We start from the raw sequence: 22246 nt of genomic DNA on the forward strand, positions 1-22246 counted from the left end.
TAGACCGTCATGTTCGTGATTTTCAGTAAAAATTGATTGAAAATCCTATATTGAAAATTTTCGCAAAGGGTAGGACTTAAATTGATAAAATTAAAAAGTTAAGAACTAAATTGACATCCTTAAGGCTGATTGGTGATTCTCCCCAAAAGATACAATAGTGTTTTCTCATTTTAAGTAACCCAAAAAACATTTGGGAGAGCATTTTGACTTTAGACTAAAAAGTTTTCACGATGTCGTGGAAACAAGCAATCGAACAGTAAAGTAGACGGAACAAGGAAATATATCAGAGCATTCGATTGCACTCATTCTGCACTTTCTCAGATAAATCAGATTCCTCATGTTTCATCTTGGCAGCAAATGATTCTTTCTCCAGTTTTATCGCTTCCAACTCCCTCCGCATATACTCTTCCATTTCGTGTTGCTCCCTCTCTTGTTCAGAATGCCATTTTCCCGACTTCTCTTTCTGTTCCAGAAACTGCCTTTGCTCTTCAATAAGTGCAGCTCTTTCCTCATCCAAGGCTTCCCACTCATTCTCAAATCTCTCTTTCTTCTTTCAGCTCTTCACTTTCTCTAAGAAGCAACTCCTGTTGAAATCGGCACTTTTCTATCTCCATCTTCAATTCTGCTTGCAAGTGGAGATGTTCCAACTTCTCCTCATCATTTAATCTAAGGTTTTCACTCTCCTCTTTGATCTCCAGTGTCTTTTCAGCAATATCTGCTTTCATTTTCTCAATTTCATCTTTAAGATTCTCTAAGGCCTCTTTCTCACCAGATAACTGTTTCTTCTCCACCTCCAGTTTCTTCTCCTCAACTATTATGGGCTTCTATCTCTTTCAATATTTTCAACATTGACTTAAGGTCCTTATCTTCCTCCTCAAATCTCTGTCTTTGCATCCACAGCAGACTCTCGCTTCACCAACTTCTGTCCTTTGTGGTTTATTTCAACTTCCTTCCGCTCAATTTCTTGTTCCTTGTCAAGAGATTTCCTCCTCTCTTCCAATTCAGTCTCAAAGCTGAGCATTTTACCATCCAAGGTGGCCTTTTGCTCATCGACAAGTTTCTGGATCTTTACCTGCACAGCAAGCAGGAATCAATTCTACACTGCTAGACATGAGCCATAACACGCCATATTATCCCATCCAATCCAATCATATAAAGTGGAAACTGTCATGATAAAACTTACCCAAATAAAATCAATTGAAACAAAGGTGAAAAGAAAATAAAACATAGGGCACCCACAGTAAATTTCACAAATTACCCTAAAAGACAGATCGATCAACACAAAAGCATGGAAGGAAACCCCTATGCATAAAAATGTTCACTGACATGATTCACAAAATAAGGAAATCGACAAGAATTGTTTCTACTTCCCAGTACTACCTCTGCTTTATACTGTGCAGGACCTAATATCCAACATTCGCCACACCAAGCAACATGGGATTGGGTCTAGTCAATTAACCATTGAGTGATTTAGCACGAAATATTAGTTCTGGTGAAGTATTAACAAAAAAATATCCTCATTTAAAATTTGAGCGCTACATCAAATGAATACACGAAAGGAAAAAAGGCATCATCAATCCTCAGTGCACAAGAATATGAATTGCCAACCTATCAGCATCTCTCCTTTCCCACAAAGAAAATGCCTTTTCAGCTAATCACATTTGCGTTGAATCATAAGCAGCATCATTGACAAGGACAAGAAGCATGTGACACGGCAATTTTATAAATTAGTTGGACTATACTTACCAAAATAATAAAGCTATTCTGTCCAAAAAGAATTTATCCAACACCCACAAGAAGATGAATGAAGTATGAATACTATTCACCTTGAGATACAAAATAATGATCACAAGTAGGAAAACCATCAAATTCAAGTCCATCTTCAATAACTTGCTACAGTATGTAATAAATCAGTAATTTCTAGAGATAGATTATGCATCCAACTCACACTATCTCCCAGATTCAGATTGTTCTTCAATGCAAGTAGCTTTTCCTCTTTTGATCTTATTATGCTTTCTTCTTACTGTACTTCCTGCAACCAAATTGAAAAGTGAACTAAGCGACTATTGGAAAAATATGATGTAGGTTGATTGCAAAGACTGACAGGAGAACCAGCAACACTGAACAGTGAACTTACCTTTTCTTTTGCAGCCAAGTCCGCTAAACTTGATTTATATGTATGAATTTCTCAAACAACATTGATTGGGATGGCATCGTGTTTCTGTAAGCTTCTTCAAGATCCATCTCCTTCTGCATAAGAAGTTGGTCAATTTCATTGGCCTTTTCCTCGTTCATGGAAAGGATTCTCCTATCCTCACACAGCTTCTTTTCCCTTCCCTGCGACTTTTGATCCCACTCTTCTAAATCTTCTCTCTGTTTATAAAAAGTGGCCTTGTGCGCTTCCTGCCAGCCATAAAAGGGCAGATTTACAACATCACTTGTTAAAAACTTCTTACAGCTATGGCAATGTAAACAACACAATCATGCATGATGCATAAAGATGCACAAGTTGAAAAGAGCATACTCAGTTTTCAAACACAAACGCTCCCTTTAAAGTACACTTTCGCATGCCTCCATCTTTTGCATCTTCAAGTCCAATTGCGAACTTTTTCTGCTGACCTCGGCAAGCTTGGCATCAACGTCATGCAGCTTCTCTTTCACCTCCAATGACCTATCCTCAATTCCAATAGTCAAAGCACTTGCTTGAGCCAACTTCTTCCCAGAATCAAGCTTTATTTGGTCTTGCTCATTATATGTTTCGTGCAGAGCCTTCTCAAGCTGCATTAACAAAGTTCATCTATGTAACAAAAATATGGAAGACTTCAAACGCTAATCACGTTCACTTCCAGCTCACATGAGATAAGATATATTCAAAAAATCAAGTTGAGGAGTGGCTCTCATTATATCTTCCCATTTGAAGTGCAACTCTTGCAAAGGAAGAAACAAAGATAACACTCGATTTTTTATACTAAAATAGGAAATATGGCCCCAAATCGCCACATATTAAACCAATGTTGACAATTTAATATTTACCCAAGACATAAATTGGTCTAAAACAGGCCTATGCATGTCCTGCAACTCTATGTGTGCGCAGAGCAATCATAGACCTTCATGTCTGAAAAGGGTCAAATTGTAGGGAAAGGGAGGCTAGGAAATAAGATCCATAATGGCATAAATTCCTAATGCGTGAAATGAGCTTACAAAAGCAATACTTCTTTTCCTTTTCGCGCTTGGCTTTTACAGAGGAGTTAGAAAACTTACTTTTAAGAAGATGGTGACCTGTTGCCACAAAACTGAAAATTCAATTGAATGAAAGGAGCAAGCTCTTGCCAAATTATACCATAACCCCACAAAAACCAAAAAAAGCTAAAACAGCGCTCTCGTTAATCTTTTTGGCACAAGAAGATTTTCACCAATAATTCATGAAAATATAAAGCAAGGACAAAGATCTTGAACTTTTTTGAAGAATCAGTAAAACACTCTCAGATTCATCAACCGCCAGATTAACACAATCAACCAGAGTGGCTAAGCCACCCTCCAATCAAGCAAACACAAACTGTTGATTTATATGCTTGAGTTGGCTACATATAGTCAATAAAATTGTCTGGAAATAGAAAAATTGAACATTTTCACACAAGTCCTACTTTACCAAGACACAAGAGACCAATTACAAGAAAAGAAATGAGGACAGAAAAAAGAAAAAAGAAAAAAAGAAAGACACAAGTCCTACATACGAGAAGTGATAAATTAAGCACGGCATTGATCATAGACTCCGCAGGCAGTTAAATATACTCATGATGAACACACATATTCACACAAGGGATCTAGCACTAATGCAATAACTTGGGTTAACTAGTCTAGAGAAAATTCCTCACTTGATCAATCCCAGTGCCTACATTTGATTCCTTGTCCACGGGGATGAAATATCATAATGTGGCACTCGGCAACAGTGTGGACTAACTAGTCCAGAAAAAATTCTGCACTTGAAATCCATTGCCTACTTTTGATTCCTTATGCATGAGAATGGATCTTAGGTGAGAGAAGTACCCAATATTTTATGTCTTCCGAATTCTAACATGAATGGCAACACATAATTTGGCAATCAGAAGCAAACTAGTGCTCCGGCAAGAGTTCTTTATGCTTATTTCAGATCATAGAAGAATCATCTCACAATTGAGCTTGTTTTACCTTTCAACTATGCAATTTAGCAATCCCTAGTGCCCATGAATGAAGTTTGCGCAACACAAATTCAGCAAACAGTTTGTCATTAGTTGACTGTTTTTCCAAAATAGAAGACAGTGAAAATATACACAACGTAAAATCTACAGCATTCTAATAACCGAAAGTTCAAATTGCAAGACTATCAGCAAGAAGTAGCATACACCTGCCACATATTGCCTTTCAAAAGCCAAGGCTTTCCTCAGATCTTATGTCTCCAGAAATCTAACATGAATAGCAACACATGATTTGGCAATGGGAATCAAACTAGTGCTCCAGCAAGAGTTCTCCACCGGGAGTATGGTCATTATGCCAGATCATAGAAGAATCATCTTGCAATTGAGTTTGCGTTACCTTTAAATGATCTGATTTAGCAATCCCTCGTGCGCATGAATGAAATTTAAGCAACACAAATTCAGTAGACAGCCTGTCATTAGTTGACTCTATTTCCAAAATATAAGACAGTTAAAATGCAATGCAAAATCTAGAGCATTCAAATAAGAGAAAATTCAAATTGCAAGACCATCAGCAAGAGGTAGCATACATCTGCCACGCATTGCCTTTCAAAAGCCAAGGCTTTCCTCAGATTTTCCTCTTTCTTCTCAGCTTCAGACATTGAATCAGATGGGCTGATCGTTCTTGTTGGAGGAGCTGTTGTGCTTCTGATGATGCTTGACCTAACTCTTCAAACTTCGATTCCACTCCTTTTTTGTAGATCAGAAGCAGCCCCATATTATACTAATAATCAAATAGCTGCCAACAGACTTCAATTTAGGTTAACAACAACTGCTAGATCTCAGTAAATAAGATTTTCAGGGAATTTAAAATTCCTAAATGCCAACTGCTTAACCTAGTTCAACACTACATATACAGATAAACATGAGATTTTGTGGCCATTGCACATCCAAGTTGGCAAAAGTACACTTCCACTGTGAACCTCACCGAGAAACAACACTGCCATCATCCAAAATAACAGACACAATTCTTCCAACAATTACTGCAAACAAAAAATCATAATAAATAACCAAATGAGAAATGTCGAGTATTAAGCAACATCTTGCGTGTTCATCTCGGCAGGATTGAGTCACAGATCAGTTGCCATTTGAGTCGTATTTGAGAGGCTTATCTTGCCCCACACTTTGAAAAATTCCAAAGAACCCCATAACTCTCCTAAAATACTTTTGGGATTCCTACTAACCTGCTTACGTAAATGGTAATTTACGTAAGAGGATTTGAGGGTAGTTTTTCCTGAAGTAGCTTGATAGGTCTCATAACTGCTAAACTGCCAAGTCCATTTAAAGACTAATAACATGTTAACAAGTCATCTCAGGACAACCAGATCACTTTATGGCATCCATGTCCTTCCACGTCCCATGCCATGCACCTCGATTGCACAAGATGCTTCTTGAATTGTAGCAAACAAAGAGGCGATCCTGTGACATCTCACTTTTCACATCATCTACTAACGTCTGAAAAGTCTTGCTGCATACAAAGGAGCATAATATCTCCCTAGGAGGGTTCGACTGATCGATGAATGGGATGTTACACAAAGTAATGAGCCCACCTATCCCAAACCACATCTCATGCTCTGTTTACTCGGGTAGGTAAATTACACACCAAAATTTCCATCCTGCAAACAGGTGCATAGAACATTATAATACCATCGCAAGAAGCTATTACTAACCCAGAACAGCTTTATACACTCAAAGGAACAAGCATGGTGTCAATAATTAATAGTATGCCCGGTTTATCTCAAAAAATATTTACCCTATTCCTTAAACACTACTATCCTCTCTCTCTCTCTCTCTCTCTCTCTCTCTCTAGCGCACCGAACTCAACTACGGATACAAGGTGCTGCATTCGGTCAAATACAACAAAAGCTAACTATTCTAGCGCAACTGATATCCAAGAAACCATTTAGCTAAAGGTAAACTAACTACTCCAAGCCTTAGAAATGGTTAAAAAAAGCAATAAGCCATAATCAACAATATCTATCAAATTTTACCCATTTAGCTAAGGTAAACTAACTACTCCACCGCTCCTCGCGGCGGCAGCGAGAGCGCCGGGTATGCCTTCCTCTGGGGAGTAAACATGCTAATGGAAGAAAGAATCGAAACCCCACAACTTCTTCGACGCCCCATCAAAAAGAAAATGCGGAGAAACACGGAAAGAGGACTCTTCTTGAAAACCCCCCGCAGCTTCAACTCCTCGCGGCCTCGCGGCCATGGACGCAGAGCCGGCGCAAATGGGGAAACAATATATGCACGGGTGAGGGGGCCAAGTTTACTCGAAATATATTAAAAGGGTGTTTTAGGTTTTTCTTTCTTCGTCTTTCTTTTTTCCTTTTATTAATATTTCCGAAAAACAAGACTCCAGTTTCCATTCCCATATGTCGTTTTTGTTACGCATATCTTACATTTTCCCAAGATCGTAGATTGGAAAATTTTTATTTAGTCAAAATCATGCGCCCGAAACCTTTTAAAGTGCATAGTTATGCATTTTCCAAGTTTAAAAACGCTATTTTCCTTTTTCCGGAGATTTTCCGAGGAAAACAGGAAAAAAAACCGTTTCTACCTCATTTATTTCTCCACTTATTCTAATATTACTTTTAATAAATGAAAGAAAATAGATTTATTTCTAAATTACCCATGTACTAAATAATAAATGTTAAAAATATCAGTCTAATTTCACTTAATTTCTACTATGATTATCTATTTTTAACCTTCATTTTTTTGACCAAATTTTTAACCTTCATTAACAATCACCAAATCCGTGACTCTATTGCAAAGAAAAGGCAAACAGAGAGCGACTTCACTCTCAATCTCACAGATGGCGTACTAAATTAATTCTGCAAACTAACTTTTTAGTATAATTAGCATTACGGCCATTCCCACAATTGCTCGGGCGGAACTGTATTAAAGAACAAGGAATGAAATTTCATGGGCGAATTTTCTCATCAAAAGAATAAAGATATGTGGTGGTGCAAATAATTTTGCATTTAAATCATTCGCTTCGATTTAAGCTCGAGCCTTACCCGATCGGGGGATATCTTATGGGTTCCACAAGTACTTATATGAAAGGTGAAGTTCCACTTGGGCATGAAAAATAACTATTATATTAAGTTTTTGAGCAAAATACACGTTTGATAACGATACAAAATTTCTCTTCTTTAAATAGAAATTAATTTAATAACAACATAAAATTTAGTGGCCATTCATGTTAGCAATTTTCGGTAAAAATTGGCCGGATGGATTCAATTGACAAAATATAAAAATATTTAGGATTGAATTGATAAAATTGTAATAGATTTGGGATTTTCTAGATAATTTTTCCGTGAGAATAAGAGGTTCCATAAATAGGCCATTCGGAGGTTGGAAAAGCTACTTCTCAATGCTCTCCATGTGCCTTGAGCTAAAAGCCCTCGGAGGCTACTTGAAATTGCAAGCATTTCCCAAATGGGCTCCTGTGTCAAGCGAATCCGAAACCTGAGTAGGGCTAGAAAGCCAATTACAAGGGAGGGACTTTAGTCGATGGGCTTTTACGACATAAGTCTGCCACTTTGTTGGCCTGTATTAAAGAGTGGATTATTCGAAATTTCTTGATATTGGGCCTGGTAAAGAGGGTCCACATCCCATCCTGGCTTAATCACGATCTGTGCTCAAGCTCATTGAAGACGAGGCATCAGATTCCCAAGAGAAGCCTTTTCCTCAGTTCGTGCGCTGAAGCAAGTCGACCGTCTCGGCGAAGCCGAGGCAACAAGCCTCGCTGATCTCGCGAATCCGTCGACGATTTTCCCCAGCAAAAATCACGGCGCACGCAACGCTGTAGCGCTGCCGGTGTACCCATTTGGGCGGTGAGTTTTCTGGCTTCAATCCTTTTTTTTTTCTTCCATTTGGTTCCATCTGATATGGCTTCCACGCATCGCCATCTCCGCTTCCACGATCGACCTCGGGCCTCTGGTCGGGTCTCCGGCTCCTCAGGACGAAATTATCGCGAGCTTTCCTGCAAATCCCAGAGTACTCCTGAAGTCGTGCTCGCTTTCGATCAAAACCCCTGCGCAGGTTAGGTTCTGCGCATCTTCTGACTAATGCCGCGGAAATTACATGTGCAGTAATTGCCGTCCGTGCAGCATGTGTTGCAGCTGTTTGATTAGCATGAAGGGTCTTGCATCGTTTGACGGCGAGAACTCAGCATCGTTCGAGCACGCACAGTGGAAAGCGTTGTGTGTTGGTTATCCATCGTCGAAGGCTGAGAATCGGTGGAGATCACAGCAGTGGGTGGATTTACTTGTCTGAGCACTTCTCCGGCAATCAGCGACTCCTTGCTCTTCTCTTCTCCGTTTCCTGTTTTGATTGCTCCATTTTCTTCTGATTAGTTGTATGAGAGTTTCTATTTTTGTTCGAATGTAGCTCCGAGTTGAGTTTTGAGAGACATTTCTGCAGTTGCCGGATCTGGGATTTCTTATTCCTCTTCTTTTGAGGCTCTGCTCCGTAAATCTCTTTTACTGCCTGGGTATTAGTACAATCCTCTTGAGATGAAAAGAAGAGAACCCACTGATCCAGAAGATCCGGTGTATGGGGCATCTTCCTCATCGACCTCTCCACATGTAGGTGATCATGAATGCATAACCAAAAAGCCAAAAGGAAATGACTATGAAGTATTCTTGAGCTTTAGGGGGGAAGACACTCGCAAAGGGCTTCACCGATCATCTCTATATTGGCCTTGTCAATGCAGGAATTCATGTATTCAGAGATGACAATGAGCTCTATGGTGGTGAGGAGATTGGTCCTGAGCTTCTCTGTATTATTAAGCAGTGTAAGATCTCGATCCCGATTATCTCAGAGAACTACGCTTCCAGCAAATGGTGCCTTCGCGAGCTGGCTCAAATGTTGAAGTGCAAGAGAAGCAGAGGGCAAATGGTGTTGCCCATATTTTACAAAGTGGAACCCTCGCAATTGCGACATCTTATAGGAAGTTTGGGAGATGCTATCGATGCACATAAAGAGAATTTGGATGTAAAGGTTGTGAAGGAATGGGAAGAAGCGCTCGAAGAAGTTAGTTTCTTGAAGGGATGGGAATCATACAAAGTTAATAAAGGGTACATTATTCTCCACCAAAACTTTGTTTAGTTTCTCATAACCAGATCTTACTTGAAAAGAATATTAATATTGCCATCCTATACTGAAACTTATTATTATTTGACAGGCATGAAGGAGAATTGGTTAAAATTGTTGTTAGAAAAGTTATGAGTGAGTTAAAAATTCAGCTAACTATTCCTGAACAGTTGGTGGGAATTGATGTTCGTGTGCAACAGGTAATGAGCTTAATAGATGCTAAATTCTATGATACAAGGATTATTGGAATTTATGGATTTGGCGGCATCGGTAAAACAACTCTTGCAAAGTTGTTATACAACAAACTCTCTGGTCATTTTGAGTATCTTAGCTTTGTGGCGGATATTCGAGAAACATCTCAGCACAAGGGTATTGAATGCCTACAAAAGCATCTCATTTACGATATACTAAGATATCCACATGATGTGTCTAATGTTGACGAAGGAATTGGTGTCATCAAATCTCGATTTACAAGTAAGAAAGTCCTTATTCTTCTTGATGATATTGATGACAAGAATCGTTGAATGCTTTGGCCTGGAGATGGTAGTTGGTTTCAAGCGGGAAGTATAGTCATTGTCACAACTAGAAACAAGAGCATTCTTGATGAGACTGGTGTAGGCTACATGTACCAAGTCAACGAGTTGTCTCTAACTCAATCATTGATATTATTTAGTAGACATGCATTTCGGAAGGATTTTCCCCAAAGTGGTTATCGGATTCTCTCTCGTGATGTCGTATCTACTGCCGGGGGGCATCCATTAGCTCTTGAAGTGATTGGTTCATTCTTATGTGGAAAGCCAAAAGAAGTATGGGAAGATACATCGAAGAAATTAAAGAAAGTGCACGATAAGAAAGTCCTAGAGACTTTGAGTATAAGTTATGAAGCATTAGATCATCAGGTGCAACAGATATTTTTGGATATTGCATGTTTTTTTATTGGATCATCTAAACAAAGTCCAACTTACATGTGGGATGCATGTGATTTTTTCCCAGAGAATGGGATTGAAGTATTGTGTCTTATGTCCTTAATTAAAATTGATAAAGACGGCAAGCTACCGATGCATAATCAAGCGAGAGATTTTGGAAGGGAAATTGTTCGCCTAGAAAATCAAAAGGAGCCTCAAGGCCGTAGCAGATTATGGATTTATGAGGAAGCCATCAAGGTGCTTGACAACAACAAGGTAAGCGTTTTCTCTACTTGGCTTAGTCATTGAATGTGAGTCCATCTTCTCTTTCTTGTTTGAGGTAAAAATTATTGTCAATCCTGAATCTCGAAACTTGCTGCTTTTACCAACAAAGAGCTCCTTCATTTAATTGCTGTTCTTGCCTGATTCTGGGACATAATCAGAGGAGCAGTTTCTTGGTTATTAATGATATATACCTCATAATAATAATGTGATGAGAACACTCTTTTGGTAACTTCAATGCCACAACAAAACTACGAAAATGTAATGATTGACAGAGTACTTTCAGAGAAAACATGACATCTATAAATTGTTGGGGCCCATGTTCCACATATCTGTATGATTCGCGTGTTTGATGTTTGGATTTTTCTTTTGATTTCTTGTGAGTTCTTTTCTTTCTTTTTCCTTTTACTGAGTACTGACTTCTCTCGTGAGTTGTTTTCTATGATCAATGAGATCTCTCTTCATTTGTGACCATTAGCTATCATGGTTCTGTATTTTTCAAGTTGCGCCCCTTACATTTTTAGATCAATGTAGCCCTTTATCTTTCACAGTTTGTGCAATCAAGTCCTTTGTCGTCAAGCGTTAGTTAACAATGTCAATTTGTTGGTGGCTTTCATATTTGTTTATGCTATATGTGCAACTGTGTAATATAACCCTCCAATAATATCACTCTATAGGCTTTTTATAATTGGGGATAAATTTCTTTCTATGAATTTGCTAGCTTTTTATTTCTTATTTTTTATTTTTGTGATGATGGACAATTTTGAGTTGTTAAAATACTTTATTGCAACAAAAGAAAATGTAAAAGGCTTGATTTCCTTCAAAATCCAATTTGATCACTCTTCATGTCCAGTCTGTCTGTAAACAAGATCTCATTAATTTATCAGCAAATTGATAAAAAAATTTGGATTTGACTGTGAGAAAATCAACACAACAATGAAAAGATAGCATCAAACGGCTGTAAACAAGAGGAGTAAGAATCTTGATATAACATTTGATAAATGACCAAATTTTCTTCCATAAAGAATGAAAAACAGTTATTCAAAATACACATGATAGGAAATGAAAGTAAAACACGTATGTAAATCTATGGATTACATTCTCGTTTTCATTTTGCTATTGAGAATTGCAATCTAGGTACAACAAAAAAAGAGGGGGATTCTACAATTGGGATTTTTTTCATTTTGATATTTGCTTTGATGGCAAGTTTGATGGTTGTATTTGTACTGTAAGAGTGATGTTGTTGTACATATAAAAGCCATGAGTCAAGGTTGTGTTGTTTCACATATAAAGGGCCTGAATTTTTCTAGATATATTTAAAATGGCGTGTGCATAAAGAGAGGCCTCTATTGTATATTTGAAAGGTGCAATTTCTGGGAATTTATAAGGTGCAGATTGCAAAGGGCATAGTTGGAAAGTAGAAGTTCGGAAACACCCTTGTGAGCTTCACGTTTTCACATAAATTAGATGAATGTTTTTCAAGCAAAACCTGCATTTCAGGAAGTTGAAAGTCAGAAGGCTACACCGTTATAGTATGACAACTTATTGAAATTAGTCCGGCTTTTCTTAAATACAATTGTTTTCATTTCATGATTTCAAACTTACAATCCACAATGTTTTCTAATTGCAGGCCACTGGTAAGATTGAAGCCCTTCGTCTAGACAAATTTGGTTGTAGAAGAAGCTACGCAGGTGAAATATTTAAAGAACTGACCCATTTGAGGTTCCTTCAAGTGAACACTGCGAATCTTGTTGGAGATTTCCTGAACTTGCTTCCTCAATTAAGATGGCTTCAATGGGAGGATTGTCCCTTGAATTTCACAGCGGCCAACTTTCATCTGAAGAAATTAGTTGTGCTGGATCTGTCGTGGAGTGGGATTTCAGAGGATTGGGGAGGTTGGGGTCCACTCAAGGTAAGATGTGTAGAAGGCATATCTCTTGTGGACAATCGCATGTTGAAGATCCAATCTCACCAAGTTTCCCTTTGCTCCTTTCTTTTCTTTTTTTTTTTTTGGGGAGAGGTTTAATATCCTTCCTCAGAATAAGGATAATTCTCTTAATATAAGAGGAATTTGTAGGCACCTAAATATATGATAAGCTTCTGTCCTATATATCTTTAATTAGTATTATCTTAACAAAACAAACAATCATGGTTAACACTAGACATACTGAAAAAAGAAAACTTGTTTTAACTGCATTAATTAAGATCTATTAGAAACATAATTACTATATATGTGCCTATCTTGAGTTTTTCTAATCTAAATGGTTTGTGGCTTCTAAGTGATTCTCTCCTGATGCATCTCTTTTTAGCAATTCTTGTTACGTATCCATGTCAATCTTCTTTCATGAAAAATGAAAAGTTACGTTTTGGTATAGTTTGGTATGTTCAAAGAAACATTCTTTACTGTTTTTGACCTGAAACACTATATGAATGGTCATATACAGAATCAATTATTTTAAAAACAAAAGTAAACACTAATGCTTGAAAATAAGTGCATTGCTTCATAATGGTCTTTGTGAGGGCGAATTATATGTTTGTTTTGTGAGTGCTAGCTAGTTGATATTTATTTTTGCCAAATTGGAAGATATGCCTACTGCAGTAAGAAAATAAAGTTAAACACTGGTATGTCCCCACCATTCTTTTTGCTATAGATTTGCTAAAAAATTATTTCTATGTTGGTGATGTAGCCAAACACTACTACTTAAGGAATGTTTCAATATAAAAAACGTGACACAGTGGAGTATTATAGCAATGGAAGCATGGGAACTGAGCTATGAAACATTTATATGGTGTTTTAAATAGTCTAAATTAAAGGAGTACGGTGCATTGCTAATTTTTTTTGGAATTTTAAATTGTCCAAACAAGAATGAGAAGTATTGGAAGTGCAGTCCAAACTCATTGAGGTATCCTCTCTCTTTTTTTTTTGTTTTTTTGTTTTTTTCAGATGGCAGCCCAGCTCAAAGTTCTCAACCTTCTGAATTGTCGATCTATGAGAAGAACTCCTGATTTGTCTGCTTTCAAAAGCTTAGAGATTTTTTTGCTGGAAGGATGTTGGCATCTACAAGAGATTCATCCTTCTATTGGTGACATCAAGACCCTTGTCTCCTTGAATGTCAAGAGTTGTAAGAGATTGGAGGAGCTACCGGTTGGAGTAGGTAGAATGGAAGAATTGAGTGAGCTTATCTTAGATCATACTAATATAAAAGAGATTCCTATTTCGAGAGGTTGTTTGATGAAGTTGGAGAAACTAAGTGCCTCGTCTTGTAGACGACTAGCTCAACTTCCAGAATCCATGGGCTCTCTTGTGTCGTTAACTCTGTTGGACATATCTGGGACACGGATTGAAGGCTTACCTAAATCCATTGGTTCTTTGAAGGAGCTCAAGACTCTTGATGCCTCTAATTGTGCATCCTTAGGCTGCATACCCAGCTGCATAGGCCATCTAGCATCTTTGCAGTGCTTGTTATTATGGGGATGCTCCTTGCTGAGAGAAATTCCTGATTCGATCGGAAAGTTGGAATTGTTGGCCGAACTACATTTAGCAAGGACAGCAATTGCAGAATTACCTAGAAGCATTGGGAATCTGCAGAACTTGAGGATCTTGGACATTTGTCGAACTCGCATAACAGAATTGCCTGGTGCCATCGGAATGTTGACGAAACTCCAAGATTTGAGAGCTTCAGGATGCAAAAATCTAGAAGGACTACCTAGTAATATGGGCGAACTGGTTTCGCTAAACAAGCTTAATTTAGAGAAGTCGGACATTACAAGCTTGCCAGAAAGCATTTCTAAGCTGTCTTCTGTCCAAAACCTGAGTGTTCGATATTGCCAAAAGCTTCGAGGACTGCCAGAACTGCCCTTTGGCATAACTGCTCTACGTATCACCTGCCAGAGTCCAGCGTTGCCACAACTTTCCCAACTAACCCTTCTCAAGAAACTCACTCTTTCTGATTGCCCTTGGCTTGAATATCTTCCAAAGCTTCCCATTGGGCTATCAATGCTTTCTATTACACGTTGTGGAAAATTGAAAGCGGTGACGGATTTGTCGAACTTGAAGCACTTATCTGAATTGTATCTTGAGGAGTGCTACGAGCTAATGGAAGTCACCGGTCTAGAACGTTTACAATCTCTCCGTAACTTACGTATACGAGAATGCCCTAATATACCTTGGCTTGATGGTGTTGAATCCTGTGATTCTTCATCCTCAACATGATATCGAGAATTATAATTTTAGATTAATAATTGTTTTGCAAGTTCTGTATTTGAAGGTTGTGGTTGCTCGCAGGTCGTCTACTAACGTGTTTGTTTTGTTTACATAGCGTGTTAGACTTTTATCTTCTGTTTGATTCTTATAATACCAGGCATTCTGGTTTATACTCGATGTTTTTTCTTCGGTCAGAATACTCGATGTTGATAAGGTGGAAATTACAAGACGTTGGAAGAACAAGCAGCTTTTTGGGAAAAATTCTTTGACCCTAGTTATTTCATGCAATTTAACTACTGGCCTAAATCAGATCAAAAAAATACTACTGGCCTAATTCTAATGACGGACAATAATTTATAAGCAACTACTCTACATGACATGCGCCTTTAATTAACTCTCCATGACATGCAACCTGATTTAACAAGCCTATCATGCAATTACTAAATGATACTTGGCTAGGACATGCATTAATTACATGACTTAAACTATATGACATGGCAAATGACGTGGATGCGATGCAATCAATCTATATGACATGCACGTGACATTTTTTGTGCTTTTCATCAAAATTCATGATTAAAAAGTGAGATATTATCTACTTTAAGCTAGGAAATAGACTAACCTAAATTTTAACTTAGAAACTTATCTTAACAAGCAATTCAGTTCAAAGGCAACTTCAGAGGGAGCTGGAAACTCTTTTTCTTTCTTTTTCCATCGTCTTCTTCAACCTTCAATCATGGGGGAGGGTTTAAGCTAGTCTCACCCACCTCTTTTGTTGATTTTGTTTGCGTTTATTATTCTTTTCTTAGTTTTTTTTTTCTCTCGATTTGGATTTGGGAGGTCTCTTCTCCCTATCTAGTTCTCAATTTGAGAGTTTGAACTCTCTTAATCTAGTCCTAGATTTAGATGCTATCTTCTTCCGATCTAGATTTGGGAGTTTGATAAATATGCTTTTGGAGATTTCATGCCCCTTTGCTTTGCTTGTGTACAGGTTCTCTACTTCTAGTTTGGCTTCTTGTTGAATTATGAAGATTTGCTCCTCCACATGTTAGATCTGTGTTTATTTAATATGTTATGGTTGTTTTCGTACGACAATAGTGCAAAGGAAGCCAAACCTAGGTACCCACTACCAACTGGCAACGACGTAATTATTGAAGAATGAATTTTTGACGTGTGCTCATCACTGACGAAGACACGAGTCATGGTGTGAAAAGATCTTCTTAATACTGGATTCACCTACCGAGCGTATGGAATAGATCTTATTACAAATGAAATCATGGCTCTGATACCATCAATGGACTCGAAATACTAGAAGCATCGGTTACTCTCACCTTATCCCCATCTCCCTCAACTCTTTCAAATTTTCGTGTGTCAAATGCTTCTAAGATCGACTATCTTTATGAAGTTTTTTTTAGTGATGAAACCAAACTCCCCCTTATAAACCCCTATTTTACTTTTGCTAAGTCTACTTCATCATTTTCTCCCATCCGCTCCATTCGACTACTTATCCGCCAAACTCCTAAGGAAGTAAATGAGTACGTCAAGTTCTCAAAGTTTGATCAACATCCCATCCCTGCCATTGAAAATGAGTATTTTGTTTTTTTTTTTTTTTTTGGTAAAGAGAAAATGAGTATTTTGTTACTCTTCAAATTTCGTTAGAATTTCCCAGGCAATGGACTCAACAAGGGTACTCTCATGTTTGTCTTGCTCTCACCTTTCACGATCATAAAGGCTTGCCAGTTGTGGCCAGAATAGCCATATTGGATACTTGGTTTCTAGAATACTAGCATGCTTGTATTGGTATTGTCCAAACCACTTTGAATGCTGGAACAATCTTTGTAACCTTATATCCAAACTTCAATATCACTCTTTCAGACCCCTAGCTACTCTGTTTTCTAAAAGTCCAAATCCAGCTCATTGGAGCTCCCCAGACCGTTGACTCTATTGTAGCAATACTGCACTATCAAATAGTTTATTGAGTGCAGAATCATACTCTTGATTTGAATTTCCAGAATTGGAATGAAGATGCTCTATTCATCTCTATGCGGAATGACCAAGCATCTTGCATTCATGTTCCCAGACAAATCTCAAGAGAAAAATTGGCCAAGCTTCTTTCAAAAACCTGAATTACCAACTATGAAAAACTACATTAGAACAACAAGCCTCTCCAATCCTTATACTCTGAGTTCGGCAGAAAAAAAAGATGGCACCGTTTCCATCAAATTTGGCTAGAAAAAGGAAGAAAATCCTTCTATCTTCCAGACTCTCTATTCATTTCTATGCAGAATGACCAAGTATCCTGCATTCATGTTCCTAGACATATCCCAAGAGAAAAATTGGCCAAGCTTCTTTCAGAAACCTAAATGACCAACTATGAAAAACTACATCAAAACAACAAGCCTCTCCAATCCTTAGACTCTGAGTTCGGCAGAAAAAAAGATGGCACCGTTTCCATCAAATTTGGCAAGGAAAAGGAAGAAAATCTTTCTATCTTCTAGACTCTCTTCATGATTGAATCATGCGTTCCTGAGTCAATTTTCGAGCCAGATCCCAAAAGGCTTGTCTAATATTTTCAGAGTAATTGAAACCTTGTCCATTACTATTGTTAGGGAAATCCCTTATGATGTTTTGAAGATGACAAAATAAATCAAAGGCTACTAACATGTTTGATGGTTGAGTAATAGACCATGCAGATGTTAGAACATGTAAAGGATATTATCAAAGTCTGAAGACTGTCAGACTCAAGACTCAAAGTCTGAAGACAGACTCTATGCTGAAGCTGAACTGGGTACAGGACTCAGATTGTAAAGTCTACGAGACTCAGATTGTAAAGTCTAAAGACCCAGGTTGTAAAGTCTCAAGACTCATATCGTAAAGTCTCAAGACTCGGACTTTACATCCAGATTCGATGAATCGTAACTCAAGCCCAATCATACAACGGCTAGTGATCTGGTTTGGATTCCACATCAAGATTGATTTGATTGAAGACAAGATCTTTCTATACGAAGAAGCTTTACTTATGGAAACCAAGATTTCGTTTGTATGGGCGATCGGAATCAATTTGGGATTTTACCTTTGTCACTCAACGGCTACCAAATCTTCTAAGATACGTAGCTGTCCAATGGGTATATTGGAAGACGATTCTCCGGGATGCTGTCCAACGGTAGTTTGGAAGTGGAGGAGTATTTAAGAAGATCATGGACCGATGAGCAAGTAAGAGACGGAGCGTAGAATTTATAATTCCAAAGTCTAAGCGACTTTAGATCATATACTTGTCTCTTGAGAGCTTAAACGTTTGTAATCGTGAGAGAAATACCAAGAGAGTGACTTAGTGAGATAGTGTGATCTACTACTAAGTGTTTGCACTCGGAGTTGTAATCTCTTGTTGATTGCATAGTGGAATCCAGCCAAGAAGGCTGTTATCGTGGGAGAGTGGACGTAGGCTTGGATTAAGCCGAACCACTATAATTCTTGTGTTCTTATTCTCTTCCCTAACTCCTTTATTTTGTTCATACTAGCACTCTCAATTGGTATCAGAGCCAAGTGCTCGGTTTATAAAAGTGTTTTTACTTTTGAGCTAAAGATTCTTTATGGCTAGTATGTTGGCACCAGTCTTATGGAAGGGCAAAGCAACACAAGGCCACCATATTTCGATGGAAGAAAATACAAGCAGAATGGCCAGAAAAGAACAAAAAAGAAGAAGATGATGAACAAGAAAATTTATGCTTGATGGAACATTCAGAATCTCGAGTCGATCGACATAGACTCAGAAACGAGTCTCATTCGAACCGGACTCAGAATCCGATGAGGAAATTAAGGGGAGAAATCGAATCCAAAAGAAAAGGAAAAGAATCGTGATCACCTCAAAAAGGCAACAAATTGAGGGGGAGCTTTGATCAATTATGGAAAAATCTTTTTGATTGATCGTGATCTTATTATGGATGGAAGAAAAGGTAATTGTGTCAGAATTTATTCTACAAAATCCGGTTAGTGCATCTCTTATTACCTTTTGTCATTAACAAATCTCATATTGATATTATCATTTTATTATGACAAAAATGGTACGTGAATTTTATGATGCATCCGTGATTTTTATTGGATATTTACTGATATGATCAAAGTGAGCTATATTGCATATCTTTAATATTCGATTTACTTTATAAAAGCTGATTTGTGGAAATTGTGATTCATGCAAGATATTGATTATCATTCTCTACGTGAATCTATTATTATTGTTTTTTTGATTATGACAAAAAGGGGGAGAAGATATGAATATGCATATGTGCTAATTGGTTGATATTATTTATTGCATAATATTGAGCTGCAATTATTTTCTATCTTCGATATCCTTTGATTTAAATTTTTAAATCTGCATATTCAGAGATTGTTTTGTCATCATCAAAAAGGGGAGATTGTTAGGGAAATCCCTTATGATGTTTTGAAGATGACAAAATAAATCAAAGGCTACTAACATGTTTGATGGTTGAGTAATAGACCATGCAGATGTTAGAACATGTAAAGGATATTATCAAAGTCGAAGACGTCGGACTCAAGACTCAAAGTCGAAGACAGACTCTATCTGAAGCCGAACCGGGTGGAGACTCAGATTGTAAAGTCTACGAGACTCAGATTGTAAAGTCTAAAGACCCAGGTTGTAAAGTCTCAAGACTCATATCGTAAAGTCTCAAGACTCGGACTTTACATCCAGATTCGATGAATCGTAACTCAAGCCCAATCATACAACGGCTAGTGATCTGGTTTGGATTCCACATCAAGATTGATTTGATTGAAGACAAGATCTTTCTATACGAAGAAGCTTTACTTATGGAAACCAAGATTTCGTTTGTATGGGCGATCGGAATCAATTTGGGATTTTACCTTTGTCACTCAACGGCTACCAAATCTTCTAAGATACAGAGCTGTCCAATGGGTATATTGGAAGACGATTCTCCGGGATGCTGTCCAACGGTAGTTTGGAAGTGGAGGAGTATTTAAGAAGATCATGGACCGATGAGCAAGTAAGAGACGGAGCGTAGAATTTATAATTCCAAAGTCTAAGCGACTTTAGATCATATACTTGTCTCTTGAGAGCTTAAACGTTTGTAATCGTGAGAGAAATACCAAGAGAGTGACTTAGTGAGATAGTGTGATCTACTACTAAGTGTTTGCACTCGGAGTTGTAATCTCTTGTTGATTGCATAGTGGAATCCAGCCAAGAAGGCTGTTATCGTGGGAGAGTGGACGTAGGCTTGGATTAAGCCGAACCACTATAATTCTTGTGTTCTTATTCTCTTCCCTAACTCCTTTATTTTGTTCATACTAGCACTCTCAACTATAAGGATCGATATTGTCACTGTTTTTGGGACTCTTTTTGTCAATACTCTTACTATACAAACTCTCCCGACGAGGTATGTCACGACCCCAACTCTATCTTCAGGGTCACGAGCGACGGGTTATTTTTGCGACGTCCCAAGCTCGTCGTCATCCCAATTCTTTTTATCTTGTTATCATGCACATGCGGAAACGTGAACAAACAACTCCCCGGATAAACAACAGCTAGAAGATTATGACATACATCATACTGAACACATTGACTTGTATTATAACAGTACTTTTACAAGCCTTTTCTTTATGAGCTCTCTTTTCTTTTTACATCATAATACAAGTTTTTCACATAGGCAAGGGGAAATCCTATCTCCTCTAACATGACTACAGCTCCCGAAATTGATGAGAGACTTCTATGCTTACAAGACTGAAAGATGAGGGGTGAGTTTTTGGGAAACTCAGTAAGTAAAATTCCTAGTTCTCTACTAGGAGAGTATCTCATCATTGTTAAAGCTTAGCAAGTACAACACTCGCAAAACAGTGTCAATGGCAGATCAATTAAGCTATTTCGCCAACAAACTTATCAACATCACATAGTAACATATTCAATAAGTTCATTAACCGTATAACGTGTATGGTCGACGAGGGAGAAGTCGGGCCAGGCTCCCCACCAACAAATTCCAGACCCAAGATCGTCACGCGGCAGCCTCGAAAATCCCTCCACTGATTTGATCTTGGGCGAATGTCGCCAAATTGGCCATGAAAGGTTATAATCTCACCTATATACCTCCTACCATTGTTGATAGCAAAGTTGTGGTGACTTTGTCCGAGGAAATCCTAGAGGCTACAGATTTGAAATGGCATGAATGCCTGGTCGAGTATTTTGTGGGTAAAAAGCTTCCCTTTAAGCTTACTGAAGTTGCCCTGAAACATGTTTGGGAAGTTAAGCTTGCTGAAGTTTTGGCGAATGATGAAGGATTCTATTTCTTCCACATCCCGGACCTGATTTTTCGGAGGAAAATACTGGATGATGGGCCATGTGGCCAAGGTCCCGTTAATCTTGCAACAATGGCACCCGCTGCTTGAGCTAAAGAAAGATCGCCAAGCCACTATCCCGGTTTGGGTCAAGCTGAAGAATTTCCTGTTTGCCATGTGGTCAACCCTAGGGATTAGCGCGGTGGCAAGCCATCGGGAAGCCTCTCTATGTGGATCTCAGAACAAAACAAATGAAAATGATCTCTTTTGCAAGAGTTTGCATGGAGATCTTTGCCAAACACTCTCGCTATGATTCGGTGGAAGTTATCCTTAATGGGGAATCTCGTTCGGTTCCTCTTCTGTGAAGCAAACATGGCCTCGATTTCTCTCCTCAAGGAAGGCCTTGAAACCTTTTCTTCTTGGAGTGGGTTGAGACCCAACATCAACAAAAGTGAAGTCTACCTTGCTAGAGGGATGGTCTTTATTTGGATCCAAATACTTCGGACCTTTGGGTTCCAGGAAGGATCTCTACCTGTTCAATACTTGGGGGTCCCCATCATTACCACGAGACTTGGCAAGGCTGATTGCAACACCCTTGTCAATTGGATAACTGCAAGGGTTCAATCTTGGGCTCATTGTTTTATTTCCTTCGCAAGACGCTTGCAGTTTTTAAGGTTTGTCCTCCACGCAATACAAGCCTTTTGGGCTAGTGTTTTTATGCTTCCTAGAGCTGTCTTGGACTGCATCGAGCAAATTCTTAGACAGTTCCTATGGAAAGGCCCGGGCCTTGGTAGAGGAGGTGCGAAAGTCTCATGAGAAGACGTTTGCCTTCCAAAAGAAGGGGGGCTTGGCATACGCAAGCTGCGGGATTGTAACTTGGCAGCCATGCTTAAACGCATATGGATCATTTTTACCAATAAGGAATCCTTGTGGTGTAAGTGAATTCACTACACTTTTTTGAAGAGGAAAAATTTATGGGTTGCAAACAAGCCAACTGTATGTTCTTGGGCTTGGAAGAAGTTACTCCAGCTCAGGAAAGATATTTGCCTATCCTTCCAATGGGAGTATTGGGGACGGCCATTCCGTGTCCCTCTGGTTCAATCATTGGCATTCCAGAGGCCCCTTAATCTATTGTTCTCAGACATGTTCATCTATCAGGCGGGATTACCCAGGCTGGCATCGGTTGTAGACCTATTCTCCGCGAAGGGCTAGGAGATCAAAGC

The 22246-nt window shown here is 38.5% G+C and overlaps 1 protein-coding gene and 1 long non-coding RNA gene across 2 annotated transcripts; one reads left to right on the forward strand and one right to left on the reverse strand.

Annotated features, from left to right (window-relative positions):
• Positions 1-2387: 2387 nt before the first annotated feature.
• Positions 2388-6472, reverse strand: LOC108958949. Its single transcript, XR_005549186.1, has 3 exons — positions 6224-6472; positions 4189-4971; positions 2388-2778 (listed from the first exon to the last, which is right to left on the reverse strand). It is a non-coding gene; the product is annotated as an uncharacterized LOC108958949 (long non-coding RNA).
• A 3402-nt stretch (positions 6473-9874) lies between these two features.
• On the forward strand, positions 9875-14833 carry LOC120288048 (disease resistance protein RUN1-like). Its single transcript, XM_039301325.1, has 3 exons — positions 9875-10513; positions 12150-12431; positions 13464-14833. The coding sequence occupies exons 1-3, from the start codon at positions 9956-9958 to the stop codon at positions 14730-14732; spliced, it is 2109 nt and encodes a 702-aa protein (XP_039157259.1). The 5' UTR covers positions 9875-9955; the 3' UTR covers positions 14733-14833.
• Positions 14834-22246: the final 7413 nt, after the last annotated feature.

Source organism: Eucalyptus grandis, chromosome 1 (genome assembly GCF_016545825.1).
Source record: "Eucalyptus grandis isolate ANBG69807.140 chromosome 1, ASM1654582v1, whole genome shotgun sequence".
Taxonomy (NCBI): Eukaryota; Viridiplantae; Streptophyta; class Magnoliopsida; order Myrtales; family Myrtaceae; genus Eucalyptus; species Eucalyptus grandis.